General features: G+C 38.0%; 1 protein-coding gene across 2 annotated transcripts in view; it reads left to right on the forward strand.

The window, feature by feature from the left end:
- myo18ab (myosin XVIIIA b) overlaps positions 1–16431 on the forward strand; it is a 172399-nt gene that overhangs the window by 131086 nt on the left and 24882 nt on the right. For both annotated transcript variants that reach the window (XM_030743863.1, XM_030743862.1), the window contains exons 37-41: positions 1992–2075; positions 3149–3286; positions 11149–11334; positions 11506–11645; positions 15249–15293. In XM_030743863.1, the coding sequence (XP_030599723.1) occupies positions 1992–2075; positions 3149–3286; positions 11149–11334; positions 11506–11645; positions 15249–15293 (593 nt within the window). The remainder of the gene's footprint in view (positions 1–1991; positions 2076–3148; positions 3287–11148; positions 11335–11505; positions 11646–15248; positions 15294–16431) is intronic.

Raw genomic sequence — 16431 nt, forward strand, 5'->3', positions numbered from 1 at the left:
TTTTGCATTATTGTGACATAACTGTTGTGGAGCCTCTCAAGGGAAATTGGAGAAAAAATTAAAAATGCACTTTTGCGAGATTCTGCAAAAGGTTTGATATATGAAGCTAAAATTTCACAGCAGTCATTATATATGTTAAAACTTTGAACCAAATCTCAGATTGTAGAGCAGAAAATATTCTAAAGATTTGGTGGTTTGAGATGGAACGACTCAGTGGAGAAAAGAGGAATAAACGTCAGTAGAGGAAAGACAGAATACATGTGGGAATGAGAGGGAGACCAATGTAACAGTGAATCTGCAAGGAGTAGAGGTAGTGAAGGTGGCCAAGTTTAAATACCTGGGGTCAACCATTCAAAGTAAAGGACAGTAGAAGAGAGTGTGGGCAGTGTGGAGTGGGTGGAGACAGGTTTTTAGGTGTGATTTCTTACAGAAGGATAGCAGCAAGAGGGAAAGGGAAGGGTTACAAGCCAGTTGTGAGAGCTGCTATGATGTATGGTATGGAAATGACAAAAAGAGGTGGCAGAGCTGAAGATGTTAAGGTTTTCATTGGGAGTGACCTGGAGGTACAGGATCAGAGAGATGTTGAGATGGTTTGGACATGGGCACTGGCGGGATAGAATGCCCTGGAAAATGGATGTTGAATATGGAGCTGCCAGGAAGGAGGAAAAACTGAAGACCACAGAGAAGATTGATGGATGTAGTGAAGGAGGATATTGAGAGGGTTGGTGTGACAGAGGAGGATACTAGGGATAGTGTGAGATGGAGGCAGATGATCCCCTTGTGATGAGCCCTAAAGGGAGCTTGTACTGAACTGTGGTTTGGAATACTTTCTGTTCATTGATGTAGATAGCCAAAAGAGAGTATTTATATTGAGTAAACTGTACTTACATGAACTGGAAATGGGCAAATAACATGTTAAGTATGACGTATGCTAGAGCATTTATTTGGGCCTGAAGCTAATGCAGATTTTTAAGCAGTTAAATGGATGTATCAGCTGATTGTTTTCTCTAAATAAGAAATGTTATAGTGAAAAGGGAAATGGATGGGCTCATTGTTTGTCAACATGCCAGCCAAGATCTTTAACGAACTAGCTACAGTGGTAACATATCATGAATACATGGTATGTTACCACATGCCTACTTGTAATGTGTATTCTGTTAGCGGTGTTGTGGTGTATTATACATAATGGAGCCAACATTGCTTCGTTAGATTTATACTATATAATGACAATGTTAATAAAGTACCCCTCCAAAAATTAACACTGGCTGCAAAGCCTTTTAATTGCTGCAATGCCATATAATTTCTACCACCATATTTTTTCAAAAAGTATTCCAAAGTGGATATGAATAATGCAAAATCCTTTACATTGTTTATTTAATTTTTTTCCTGACAATACCATCTGTCCCTGTCAACAGTTATTTCTGCAGAGCCGTGGTTTTTGTTGAGCTCTGAGTGGCCCTCATTAATATTTATGTAACTATATGTCCAGATGAGCAGCAAATGGAATTGAAAACAGAGTAAAAGCGCCTCCTTTCCACTGCTGATGGGATGATGAGTGATCTGCCTCCATTGGCTCCAACTGAATCAATCCTTCCTGTCTAAATTGAAGCCCCTGAATTCTCAGAGGGGCTCTCTGTAATAGATGCTTCATCTGCTGTAAAGAAAAGCACTCGTCTCACATAGGTCACATTGAAATGTGATTGATTGAGGTCCTTTTGCTGGGGGAAAAAAAAATCTTTCAACATTTGTTTTTTAAATTAATGCCACTATGTTGGCATCATACTTATTACAGTATACATTTTTTTTTTTGTTGTTGTTGTTTTTGGCTTTTGAAAGATTCTCTTTTTTTTAGGATTGGATATATGTTTACTCTCTATATTGTATCACGTCACATTTTCTAAATGTATTTTTGAAAAAAGGTTTTTTATATTTATATCAACTGTCCTAGAGCTGCTTCATAACTTGTTTTTCCATATTTTTTGTGGTTTCAGTCTGCTCAGAACCTGGCTCAGATCAGTGACCTTCAAGCCCAGTTTGAGGAGGCCCTCAAGGAGAAGCAGGAGGTTCAGGAGAAGGTAGATTCTGTTTTTCTGGTCTTGGCATAAAAAGGATGAGTGACATAGACAGCCAGGTACATTTTTTACTCCATCTAAAAGCACAGAAAATGGAAAAGGAGTGCTGTAATAGTATGAAATAGTTCATATTTAAAACATATGTCAGGACAGAGTAAGTGAGCTGGAATTCATTCCTGGCATCATTACAAATAGGACTCACGACTGATACTGAAAAACTAATTGTAAAGCTAGGTTTATGCTTTTATTCAGTTTGAATGATCTGTTTGTGTTACCACCAAAAAAACTGCTGTAATGTTGAAGAAAGAAATTTGATGATAAAATTTTTGAAATTTTGAATAAGGGTGTTGTTAAAAGTCTAATATGGGCAGGTTAGGGGGATCTGTTTGCAGGGCTAGAGCATAACTTGTGTTTACCTCAAAATTCACAACATTCGACCACAGAAGTATCCCTTGATAATACTTATTCCATGTAAGTGATGGGGAGAATGAAATCCAGTCATTCTTCTGTATGAAAAAGCTCAAGTTGAATCTTAATCATCCCAAACTATGCATCATTTGAACGCAGTAAACCTCACTATTCTATCTATATAAAGCTGGTTATAATACCATAACACCACTTTGCATCTGAAAGTCTCCAAAAGGAGATTTTTTTATAATCTCAATAAGATTTTTACCAATTTTTACACTCACCTGAGTGTGTCCAAACTTTTGACTGGTGCTATATGCTCCATACTGTATGTGTTGTACCGTGTCAATTGACTGAAAGGGGAACATAAGTTATAGACATAACTGTTCGTTTCTGCTACTACAGTGTCCAGTAAAAAAAATCATTTTTGTAGACTTTTAATGCCAAAGTCACATCATTCTTGAGTTATGGCCAACATTAAAATTTTTGTTGAAAAGAAGCCAATGCCGCCGACACTAAGCTTATAATAATAGCTCAAATTTTTCTTTACAACAGCTAAGATAAAAATAGCTTTTTCACATTTTTAGATGTGAAGCATTGAACTGTGATGGAAAACAGAGTAACCAATAAATAAATATAACATAAACATGTCTATATTCTTGTCTTAGATGCAAGCCCTCCAGAGCCAGCTGGAGTTTCAGGAGCAGTCCATGGTGGATAAATCCCTCGTCAGCCGGCAGGAAGCTAAGAACCGTGAGTTGGAGACCAAGCTGGAGTTTGAGAAGACCCAAGTCAAACGCCTGGAGGTAAGAGCTAAACGGGTGGGGTGCTGGTGGCAGTGGTAGACATGTTGGAGAGGCTGGTGGGCATATGAAATATCCTAGTAAAGTCAGAGGCATATCAAAGGCATATCAGCAGTGCTGCGCCATATCATATTGTGCAATAATATGTCACAATATCATTGCTGTATCAACGCCATCCACTTAAGTTCCCTAATGCATACAACAGTGAGACAAGGCTGGGCATATCTGAGAGCAAGAGCCGTGTGTCAGCCTTCAATGACTATTTAGTACCTAAAAAGGGAAGTACTTCAACAACCTCCAACAAAGCATAGTACTTTGCAACATATATAAGAAACCTGGTCCCACTAAAGGTCAAAACAACAAACGTGTTTCAAGACTTTAGTCAAAAACACACTGAGTACCAGGCTGCAAAGGAGGAGATACTAATAGCTGATGATGTGTGACCCAAAAGTGAGCTGAGCTCCAGCCTAGTTGTGGATGTCGTGCATTATCTTTGCAGAGTCAAAAGTCAAAATATCTGCGGTGATAAATTCCTATTATTTTCTGTTTTCCAACAGAGAGTAAAATAAATGGAAATATTAAAAGTTATTCTGACACATACTGCTACTTTTGTTGTTTAAGTCACCATGACTTTTGATGAAGACCTTCAGCTGACTGGTTCCAGGTCTTGCAGTTAGTAATTCTCTTGATGGCCTGAGGATAAGAAGATAGTTCTGTTTATTATAATATGATGACATATGAGGACTTCAACATATGAATAGATAACTTAGCCAGACTTTGGCTACAGTGAGAGTGATGTGAAAATTTTCTTTGTACATACGACCGAGAAATCATAAAACCTTTGCGAAATCAAACATGTGGATCATCAAGAATGTGATTTCCGCACTGTATCTGTTGGGGCGGGGCTAGCAATGACTGCCTCCGGTGTTGTTTATGTAGGATCGAGGTCAGGGTGCCGGTGGTAACTGTGCTGCTGTTGGCCAAACGCAATTCAGTTCAGCTCAGTTTAGCTCAATTTTATTTATATAGCGCCAACTCGCAACAACCGTTGCCTCAAAGCACTTTATATTCTAAGGTAAAGCCCCTACAGGAATACAGGGAAAACTCCCAACTGTCAGAAGACCCCCTGTGAGCCACTGTTGTTTTTGGCAACCATTTTAGTTTTAGTTTTAGTCTTAGCCTTTTGGACGAAAATGCTTCTTAGTTTTTGTCAGTTTTGTGATAGTTTTAATCCGGTTTTAGTCGACAAAAACTCAAAACGTTTTAGTCAAGTTTTAGTCAGCTTTAGTGGGACAAAAAGAAGAAAGTAATAGTTTTTACAAATTAATTTGAATAATTAGTGGTAATAGTGGAATCAATTACTCCAAAATGCAATAAACAAAAAACATTCTCACTTTGACAATTGGGGCTTTATTTCTCAGAATTTGCAATGAACATACATATGCCCAAAATATTAGATATGGATGAGGAAAACATGCTTAACCTGACCTTGTCTGCCAGGGCAATTAAGTTGCATATTATATATAAAAACAGACACCATACAACACCATGATATCTTTAACCAGTGCAGAATATCAGGGTGGTGAGCCTTCAGGTGCCAATTAAGATTTGTGGTGTTTTTTCTGACAAGTTTTAATCCACAGTTACTGCCGTCTCCCTGGACAATGCATTCAGTTTTCCTTTCAAATGTGTTATATTGGAAATAAATCCATGGATCTTTTCTTGGTTTGTGTCTGAGACCCTTCGAGCAACGTCCAGCATCCGCCATGGTCCATCAGGGATTAAAGCATGTGTCAAACTCAAGGCCCGCAGGGAGCATCCGGCCTGCCATATAATTTTATAGACTTTATATGATTTCATATAGTTATTATTAATAGATCACGGATAAATAGCACTCCACCACTTATACTACAAATCCCACAATGCACCGCAACAGGAGGTAAACAGTCTGTCTCTTTTCCCCGCCTGCTATGTGCGGGAAAAAGAGCGGATTGGTGGGACAGATACGGGAGAAGATGCAGAGGGAGACCTGCACAGGTGAGCTGACAGTGCATCACTGCGTCACACAGCAGGAAACGCTGCGCAGCAAAGTCCTCTGAAGACAGAACGCGTCATAAACACCGTAACAGAGACATTGAACTTAATAAGAGGCAAATGTTTAAGTCACCGGCAGTTTCGGAGGAAATTTGGTGACACACCTTATACACAGGTGCCATGAGCTACCTGAGGAAATCTGTCAACTTCATGAAAAGTTAAAAAAAAAAAGTCTCAGCAGGGCTCCGGGATGAAAGGTGGCTCTGTGAGAAGCATCCATACGTCCTTCAGGGACAGAACCGCGTGATTACGGGTGTGATTGCCAAAAAATAAATAAAAATCAGAGCAGGTCTCCACCGCTGTGTTAGCAGCTGCGCTTTTTGCTGAGAAACTGGACACACCGCACAGTTTACGCAGCGTTTTTCTCACTGTGAAGCGCAGAAATTCATGTCACAGTTTTTACCTGAAAAAATTAGCAAATTTTCATCAGCTTGAAATATTTTAATTTTTCCTGATGTTATTTTTGAAGAAAAATATAATTTTATATTTCATTTAATGTGTTGAGGCAAATGTTGTATTAAAATTATTATTTTTAATCCTGTTCGGCCCGTGACTCGGACTGTATCTTCAATTTTGGCCCGTTTGACTAATTGGTGTGTGTCATCTAGCTTCATGGATAGATAAAGCTGGGTATCATCTGCATAGCAGTGAAAATGTATGCAATGCCTTTTAATAATACTTTTAATAATACTGCTTAAGAGAAGCATGTATAATGTAAATAGAATTAGTCCTAGCACAGAACCCTGTGGAATAAATAACATAAGTGTGTGAAGAAGACTCCCTATTTACATGAACAATTTGGAGTATATTAAACCACTGCACAAATAAAACTTTAATAAAATTCTATTTTTATTGTTAAAGGAATAGCTGCCTCAATGGAGCTCTGACTCTTTGTCAGCCTGGCTACAGTGCTGAAAAGAAACCTGGTGTTCTTATTTTGTTCAATCAGTGATGAATAGCAAGATGTCCTAGCTTTACAAAGGGCATTATTTTTATTGAACAAGAAACTTTTTTCCCAGGCCAAATGAAAAGCTTCTAAATTAATGAGACACCATTTCCCCTCCAGCATTATCTGCTTTAAGGTGCATGTTCGGAGTTATACCAGGGAGTTGAGCACTTCTGATTTGCAGCTTTCTTCTTCAGAGGAGCCACAGTATACAGAGCCGTATGCTGTAAGGATGTAACACTATCAACGAGATAATCAACCTCTGTGGGAATAGAGGTTAGGTAGCTGCTCTGCACTGTGAGCACATATCATTGAAGAAAAGAAAGAGGAGAGAGGGAAGGCATGTTAGGAGGCAGTGAGAGAGAAGGAAAGAGCACAGAGAGGGTTCATGGATGCAGTGAAGGAGGATTGCTGAGGGTTTGTGTGACAGAAGTAAGTGCTGGGGATAGAGTGAGATGGAGGCAGGTGATTCGCGGTGGCGACCCCTAAAGGGAGCAGCTGAACGAAGACGTATCACTCCCATTAAATTGGGACAAGAAATTAATTTTAATAATACAAATAGTGTACCCTCTAGTGCGTTTTTTTTTTGGCTCAGAATTCATAGACACAAATGGATAGATGTGCTGCTGCTCTCACACTGATAGAAGTGATGGGCAGTTTCAGTACAGCTTCATGATGGCTGCCAAACACACAAAGTAAAGAACAGGACAGGATCAACAGTGTGTTAAAATAGCAACACGAAGAGTAGATAACAGTAGATTTAGCAGTTTTTTAGCAGTTTTCTCACAAAATGCTATCTCTGTCATTCTGCTGTAAGCTAATGCCAAAAACTACTTGAACTTTTTGTAATGCTTGTCCCAGGACCAAAGATATGTTAACAGTCCTTTTATTTTTTTATTATTCTTTATTTTATTTTATTCAAACACACCTTTACCTTCATATTTCCTACTAATATTAGCATGCTCCACATGACTTTAGATTAGGCCATGAATAGCTTAGTTAGCAACATTAAACATCTTGTGTTATGGTTATTTGATGAACTCTGCAAAATAATAATTAGGAAACAGTACAGAAGCTGAAACGGTAAAAGTACGTACAAGAAATATTGCTATGAAAATGCAGACAACGACCTGTGTTGTGCTGCAAATCGCAGATGTTTCTAAGCTCCCAAGTGACCGTGGCTACGTGGTGCGTTTCACCCCTGCTGTTTCTAGGTTTGTTTTGACGTGCTGATTCCCTTTTTTTTCTTTTCTTTTTTCAATGAACCTGTCATTTAGGCTGGGCCCATTTCTGAATGAATGTTTTTGATACTACTGCTTCTATTTATTACAAGCAGACCCACGCACATGTATAATTGATTATTATTTTTTGCTGTGGATCGTGAAGACCAATATAGGCTATCCTTTCACTTAAAGTGTAATAAAATAAATCTTGGCTCATTCAAATGATTACTGTCATGCATATGTGAGAAGGAGAGAAAGAAGGAGACTGCTGAGTGAGCTCCATTGAGAGAATTTCCATTTTCATTTGCAGTTTTCGAGTTTTAAAACTAGCTGCACAAATGACCTCTTTTTAGTTTTAAAGAGTCATGAGGGGTACTTCCCAAAGTACCCCAGGCACAGTGACTATACTGGGCAGGCCTGGACCCCCCTGAGGCCCGTCTTAATGCCAACGCTGCTACCCCATTGCCTGCAAACTGCGTAGCAGGAGTATTTATTCTATAAAAAAAGAAAGAAAGAAAAGAAAACGCACATCCTTTATTTACAGTCGACCTATTTCTTAACAATTCTCATGACAAATTAGGTTTTCTTTTTATTTATTATTTTTTATTCCCATTGATGCCTCTGGTGTAAAAGTCTCACAAACAACAGGAGAAAGGCATGCAGGTTCAGTGTAACTAAAACGTCCTTCAACATCTCTTTGGTCTTGCCCATGGTGCTGGAGCCGTAAGAGTGGAAGAAACTGATTCTGTGGAGAGGTGTGCTTTATACACATAATGAGTCGAGATCAGGAGTATCATTGATTGATTGATTTGATTTGATTGTAATCTGTGTGCCACATGGGAACACAGCCAATCTGTGGCAGCCAGAATTCTTATTTCACTCAATGACATGCAAATCGATTTATAACTTTGATGAAATGTGAAAAAAATAAAAACATTGAATGGGCAGTTGTGTCCAAACTTTCGGCTGGTACTATATTTTTCTCCAAGACTGTCAGAAAGTGATAGTGATGTGAGATCTGAGCATTGGCTCAGTACATAAAGGCAAGTTATAGTTCTGAGAGAAAAAATGTCAAAATACACTTGAACAATCACGTTATCATACTTTACATCATAATCATTCAGTACTATGAAAAAGTATTTGCCCACTTCTTGATTTCTTAATTTTTTGCATATTTCCCACACTTAAATGTTTCAGATCATCAGACAGATTCTAATATTAGGCAAATACAAAATACAGTTTTTAAATGATGATTTAATTTATTAAGGGAGAACACTATCCAAACCTACATGGCTCTGTGTGTATAGCAGCGCTGCATATAACATGTCTCATTTGCTTTTTGTTTATTTTTTAAATATATTTTTGTTTGACTAGAATAGTTGAAATGCATGAGAACACGGCAGCATTAGGCTAAATGACACGGCAGATTAAAGAAAACAGCCCACATAGTGTGTACTTTATTCACAAGTAATCAAAACTGTTGCGTGGTAAATTTTAAGGACTTTATTATTCATTTTCATGCATGAGGATTCGCGGTCCTTATGAAAACATTTGTGTAGCCTACAAGCTGCAGCCATCAATAAAATATCTCTTTTTTTTCTGTATTGTGAGAAATATTGTTATTGCAAATGTTCTTGAAACAAATTTAATGTAATTTTGAGGCTATATCACCCACGCCTAATATGCACACGAACATGCATTCTCATATACAGTGTTTAGCAATTTTATTAGACCTCCTGTCTTAAAAACAAAAAACATTTATGTCTTTATATCCAAATTTGAGCTGGCACACTGGACTCCTCTGAGAGGCCAGAAATTAATTAAGCATAACATTCAACCACTACAACTACATTATCTGTTCAGGAATACAAGTTTTTCCAGGTTTTTTGTGAAAAACGATACATTTGAAAACTCACAGATACTAACAATAATTATATTTTAGCATTAAAAATATATTTTAGTTAAAGAGCTTATACATGGTGGATTAACCATTACAGATATAAATTATTTTGATAATTACCAATATTATTAATTTAGGGCTGCTGTCACATAAACATTACCTTGGGGTAGTAGTGTAATACAATTTTTAAGCACCGTATATTTATTTATTTAATGTATTTAATGTCTTGACTGTGTCAGCTACAGGACACATGAATTTCCCTGTGGGGATTAATAAAGAACCTACCTACTCACAGACCTAGACACCTACACAGTTTCAGACTATATAACCCTCCCTGCTTTGCTTTATCCTCTGGCTTGTAGTATCTGACTTGACAATGCAGTTTGTTATACTGTGATTTTCAAATTATTCTCAGATATTGCCTGAGACAAAAAGCACAAGTGAAGGATAAAGGTTACCATCTGCACATTCCCAGGGAGAAATTGAAATAGTTTTTCTCACCCACTGATAAAATGACCCTGTGCTCAGTTTTGCAGGTCCACTGTAGTAATTACTGGCTGTGCACTGTCCCCACAGCCGGGCACCTCCCCTCTCCAAAGTCAAAACTAATGCATTTATTTATCAAATGTCCTGGTTTTCTTTTTTTTTTTTTTTAAAGATTTCTAGCTTGTGGTTAAATATGCAGGGTGGAAATTCTGCATTTTGGTGGGCTTCTTAAGACTTCTTGCCAGCTCTGAAAATTGCAGTGAGCAAATATTTTAGTTTGGCTGATTTGTATAACTCATCACAGCTGGAGATAGCAGAATGCAGTCAATATAAATGTGAGGAGACAGAGTAAAGCACCCACTCACTATGTGAAATATGGTCAGGGCCAGTGGGTAATGCAGCAGCTAGCTCACTGATAACTTGTGCTCCTGCCATTGGTGCACAGACTAGACACAGACTCATTGTAGATTTGAATGTCTCTTACTGTACATGCTGAACATAAACATTTTGTGTGTTTGTATACATATGTATACATATATACATACATACATGTATGTATGTATTGGGTTTTTTTTTGTAGTATATATATATATATATATATATATATATATATATATATATATATATATATATATATATATATATAATATGGCTTTTTCCTCTTTGTTTTTGATTCCCATCTGCAGGTACTGGAATTTGAACTTGGGTTGGTTGATGCAGATTTGAAATATACTGTATATAAATATTTATGACTTATGCCATCAGCAGGGTTGTAGGGACGCTGGTCAGTCAGAACATCACTTTGGCCCAAAATGAAACCTCAACAATGGTTTGCTATAAACTTTGATACAGATTTTCCACCAGTCAGCAACACAATAAACATCCATCTAATAATGTATAAGTCCACCTCATGCTACTGAAACAGCTCTGACCTGTCAAAGCAGAAACTTTACAAGACCTCTGAAAGCATCCTATCGTATCATGCATCAAGACCTTAGTGGCAGGTGCTGGAAGTTGAGAGGTTGGGCCTCCATGGATGTTCATTTTTTTCTTTGTGCACATCAGACAGATACTTGTTTGGGTACAGCTGCTTTTCTTAAAAGTTACTATCATGTAACTTTCACCACTGTGCATCATATTTTTCTGGATTGTGCATAATTTTACATACCATATTCAAAATATTTATAGTATCAATCTGTCTTTGTTGCTGTCACAGAGCCTTGTAGCTCGTCTTAAGGAGAATTTGGAGAAGCTGACAGAGGAACGAGATCAGCGCAGCAGCAGTGAGATTCGAGAGAGGGAACAGAACAAACGTCTCCAGAGACAGATCCGCGACATCAAAGAAGAAATGGCTGAGCTGGCTAAAAAAGAAGCAGAGGCCAGCCGCAAGAAGCACGAGTTGGTAAGGATGTGAAAGGCAGCAATGAGAAAGCTTACTAACAATATCAATGAGCCAATCAGTACAGTCATATTTTAGGAGACCCATGTGCAAGCAGTAAATCATCAACATAGAACTGGTCAACCCTGTCCAGACTAGCTGAAAAGTTAATTTTCTATTTCGAATCATGAATAGGAAATGGACATTGAGAGCTTGGAGGCTGCAAATCAGAGCCTGCAGGCAGACCTCAAGTTGGCCTTTAAAAGGATTGGTGACCTCCAGGCAGCCATTGAGGATGAGATGGAGAGTGATGACAACGAAGACCTCATCAACAGGTACAAAAATTGTGCAACTTGTACAGTATGCGTGACCAAGTGTTAAGCAGAGCCTGAAGGTAACTGTTGTCTGTAGTAGACAGGATACTTCTCGAGCTCAAAAACCATGAATGCAAACCTTGGGCAATTACTGCCAGTTTAATAAAAACATTACAGTGCAGTTATAAATACACAAAAAACTGGATTTTAAATGTTGTCGTAGACTGTAACCACATTGGAGTCATCATTTTACTTTAGCATCCATTGTAACTACATCACTGTAAATGTAGTTACATCACTAATGACGTTCTGGGGTGAAGTGGTTGTATGGGTCAGCTAATTTCTGAAAAGTGGTTGATTGTCTTTCTAAGAGCAGAGTTTCAAAAGACTCTTTTTCTGCGTTTCCATTAGTACCTACACAGCGTAGCTCGACTTGACTTGGCACAGTTTGTAGGCATTTCCATTAGTACCTGGTACCAGGTACCACGTACTTTTTTTAGTACCCACTCAGCCAGGGTTCCAAGTGATCCAAGGCGAGCTGAAAATGTGAAGTCAAAGAACAACATGCCACTCATTGGCTAGGGAGTGTCATCACTAGCGGCGTCATGAGAGTGACTCCTTCACCAGAATCAACCGCGCCATTTTTAAAACCCGACAGCAAGAAACTGGAGGCACACAAACCAACACCATGGTTGAATGAGGAGGTGCAAACATTTCTGTGCTTGGTGGGAGATGAGACAAGAAATGAGAAAGTTTATCATTAGGTCACCAAGCTAATGGCTGTTCACGGGTACCATCGCACAACACAGCAGTGTAGACAAAAGCTAACAAACTTTGAGTCGCATACAAGTTGCGTCACAAGACTTCTGCCCACGTTGCTATATCAACTCCACCCACACTGAGGTGGTCCTCAATTGTAATGGGAACAAAACAAAACCATAGCATGCTGAGTAGGTACTAATGGAAATGCGGCATTTGTAGAACGGAGCTTTAATGAAGAAGAAGCAGACAAGCTGAGTTCCTTGAGCCTCAGCGTAAGATGTTTTTTCAATGCAGGAACATAAGCTAGACACATGTATTCACAGGAATGGTCCCATAATCAGCCCTTTCTGTATTTCTGTTTTCTTTGGAGCGTAGTGTCCACTGGCCTCATGTTGATCACAGTGTAACCCTGGGTTCTGTGAGAAGAACTTTTGCAATTCAGATTTTTTTTTTTTTTTGTCGTGTTTTTTTTTGTGTGTAATCAATCAGAAGCAAGCCGTGCAATTTTTCAAGGTTAAGACTTATTTCCTCCTTTAAAAAGAGCTCTGAGGAGGTCTTATAAAGGTGTAAGCTGTTCTAAAATGATCCACTAGTTACTGCATTGGAAAACAGCCGATATCGAAGTTGAGGATACTATAATAGTTGACCTGACATTTACATTTCAAACTGTCCAGCCAAAGTCCTGCATATCCATATAATATCCTGGTACTTTATCTTTCGTCCCCTTCCTCAACAGCAACAAAATCCACCTTATTGGTATGGGAGTAAAATCAGCGTATTGTTACAGGCTGTTATCCAAACAGTTACTGTCAGAGCAATCTAACTATGTATACATACTTGCCCTCCAAGAAGATAAATTCTACTAGGCAAGTTCCACCCTTAAAATGACAACAGTGAATCAATCATTGTCTATCAGCCAGGACAGCTACCATGTGGAGCTTTCACTGACCACTGAGCATCAACTCCACTGTAATCCACTGACAATTCCAATGAAGGTTATTAAACAAGATACAAAAGCTGTATCTTTAGTTTTGACAGAGTGAAAATCGATCTTACTTTCTGCAGTTCTCTAATCACACTGCAGGTTTTCATTACGATAAAATTAGCATGAATATGATATGCTTGTCTTTAAAGACAAGGCATTTCTTTTGTTTTTTGCTGTAACAAAAATGTGCCAAACTATGACCTAAAAACTGAGTGCATATCATACAATGAACTGTAATGTCCTTTTTGGTGTGGCTGTGGCTCAGGAGGTAGATCAGGTCATCTACTAATCGGAAGGTTGGTGCTTCGATCCCTGACTGCTCCAGTCTGCCCAGTATGCTTGGCCAAGAAAATGAATCCCAAGTTGCTTCCAATGTGTTCATCGGAATGTGATTGTGTGTGAATGTTAGAAACACTTAGACATAGAAAGTGCTTTGGTGAATGAGACATGCGTTATAAAGTGCTTTGAGTGCTTATGTAGAGTACAGAAGTGCCATATAAGAATCAGTCCACTACACCTTCTATTGTAGAGGTGTAATAATTTGTTATGTGTTTGTAGGAGAAATGGATCAGCATTTGTGTAGCACTTTTCTAGTTTTACTGACCACTTAAAGCTGCATTTAACCATATATTTGTGCTTTGTTCAACACACTTTAAGCACTTTAGCTACCTCACATCCGCGGCCATTTTAGGATCACCAGTTACAGTAAACTCACTTACATGTCTGCAGACAGACATTTTTGTATATTTATTTTCAAAATATAAAAGACTCACTGTAGCATTATTGTGACTGTAACTGTGCTGCATGCTGTCAATAAAAATATCTGTTTACTCTCAAATATAAATTAAATAACAAATGTCCATTAAGACATGTGCAGCATGTTAATGATCTAAAGTTAGCCATTAAAATTTCTCTGTCTCTCCCTGAGGACACAGTCATCTTGTTAAAACTTTGTTGGAATTGTCACAGAACAAAAACAAAGAGTTTGGTGTTTATGGTCAGTGTGAGCCTAGTGGCTTGTTAATTCAGCTGTACGATATGATCAGAGAAGTCACCGATTCTGGTGAACAAAACTGTGTGTAGTGTGAGTTAACACATTTAAAAATATTCTCTTCCCATCTTTCAAGGTTAACCCTGCTAGTATGCTATAGCTGATCAACAGTATCTGGTGCTCTAGAAATTTGTGGGGTTTTTTGTTTGTTTGTTTATGAAAATATGTCCATATAAATGGGCTTCTGAGAGTAATTCTTTGGCTAAGTGGGCAAACCAAACTTGACAGTGCATACTGAACATTTCATTATGAATACTCAAACTTACACCCATGTTGTAAAGACAGTAGTTATCCCAGCTGCAGCCATTTGTACTCTGTACAGAGTTAATGGGCAGAGGGTGTAAAACAGTGAGTTAGATGCACTGAAATGATCTCTTGGATAATGATATCTTTTGAAAGTAATCCAAAGATAGTTTTATATTATTCACACCCATTTACAAATTCTGTCCTCTTTCAGGGCCCTTGAAAAACATCTGTACGCTCTTAGCAATGCAAAGTGACCGTTCTTCTGTTTACAACTGTCGGTCATTGGAATAAGAATAAAAAGGCTTTTTCTTCAGAATAAAGTTGCAGCTCTTTGCCCCTTAAAAAAAACAAACAAAAGAAAATTAAAAAAGATTCAGATACAGTTGGTTTGCTGGGTCATCACATCAGTTATTGAAATACTTTGAATACCATTCACATTTTATCTATTATTTTTTCGTGATTCTTGCCTTAATGTTTTTCTTTATGTTTGTGTTTATGTTTGTGTTTTTTTTTTTCTGTCTTCCCCTCCTTCTATCAACATCATCACCACCACCATCATCATCATCATCACCACGGCCAGTTTGCAAGACATGGTGACAAAGTATCAGAAACGAAAGAACAGAACGTGAGGAACCTGTTCTATATATATTTATATGTTTTGTTTTGTTTTTCACCACTGAAAATGATGCAGCATTCTACAGAATTTTAAGTTGATAGCCATGAGAGAAAAACCATTTCTGGAATTAGTTTAGCTCTAGTTAGCCAGTTTTGGAAAGGTTAAAAAGAGGTGATATTGAAAGGACTCAGGGATAATGCATCATCAACAGTGTTCAGAGAGTCCCTCATAACCAAGTTTATTCCACTTTATATCGCATGCCCTCACATGTGAAGATGCATGAATACCACTTACAGTACCTTACTGAAGCCCCAGCATGGAAGTTTTCTATTTTTGCACATTTGATTTAAGTCAAGTCTGCAGTGGTTTTCTGTCAGCCCCACATATGGAAATATTGCAGTGTTAGATCTATGTTACAAACTGACTTTAGTTCTGAGTCTAGCAGGGCAGGTCGTCATGTGATGATCTTCTCAAAGGAATTGTAAAGATTGTTACTTTAAATAACTAAATAATAGAAACTTTTTGAAACTTGAGTATTCCACATGACCTAAGAAAAACTGTGATTGTGACTCAATTAATACAACACTCCCTGAAAGCACTGCACGTCTTGTAGGTGTAACTTATTTGGTAAATAGGAGAAAGCATTGCAACAAAGAAGGTCCAAGTGGACCAGCATGCTACTAAGTGTAAAATTGGCAGGGATTTAAATACCACTTAAGGAGAGATTTTTCAAAATAAAATCAAACAGAAACAAGATGCAGAGATTTGAGTTGGACTTTTAGCTTTGAGTTGAAGTGACGAGCTTTGTAGCCAGGTATGTGCAGATTATTGCTTGTTACTTTATACCACTAGATTGATGCATAAGATTTTAGGCCAGGTTTTCCACTACTTTGAAATGACTAATGGACTTTTTAAAAAAACCTACGTATGTACCTGAACAGCATGGATCTTAAAGTATCCTAGTCACTGGAACAGTCCTTTGGTGGGATTAGATAGCATTGCTTCCCAGAAATGAAGCCATTAAGGGTGCCTTCTTTGACTTTGAGAATTTGCATCTGATTGCTCATGATTCCAGGTACTTGCTGACTAAAAGATATTTTAATTTTTATTACTCACATTGGTACTTCATAGTGATGGCATCAACACA

The sequence above is a fragment of the Archocentrus centrarchus genome, chromosome 13, assembly GCF_007364275.1.
Source record: "Archocentrus centrarchus isolate MPI-CPG fArcCen1 chromosome 13, fArcCen1, whole genome shotgun sequence".
NCBI lineage: Eukaryota > Metazoa > Chordata > Actinopteri > Cichliformes > Cichlidae > Archocentrus > Archocentrus centrarchus.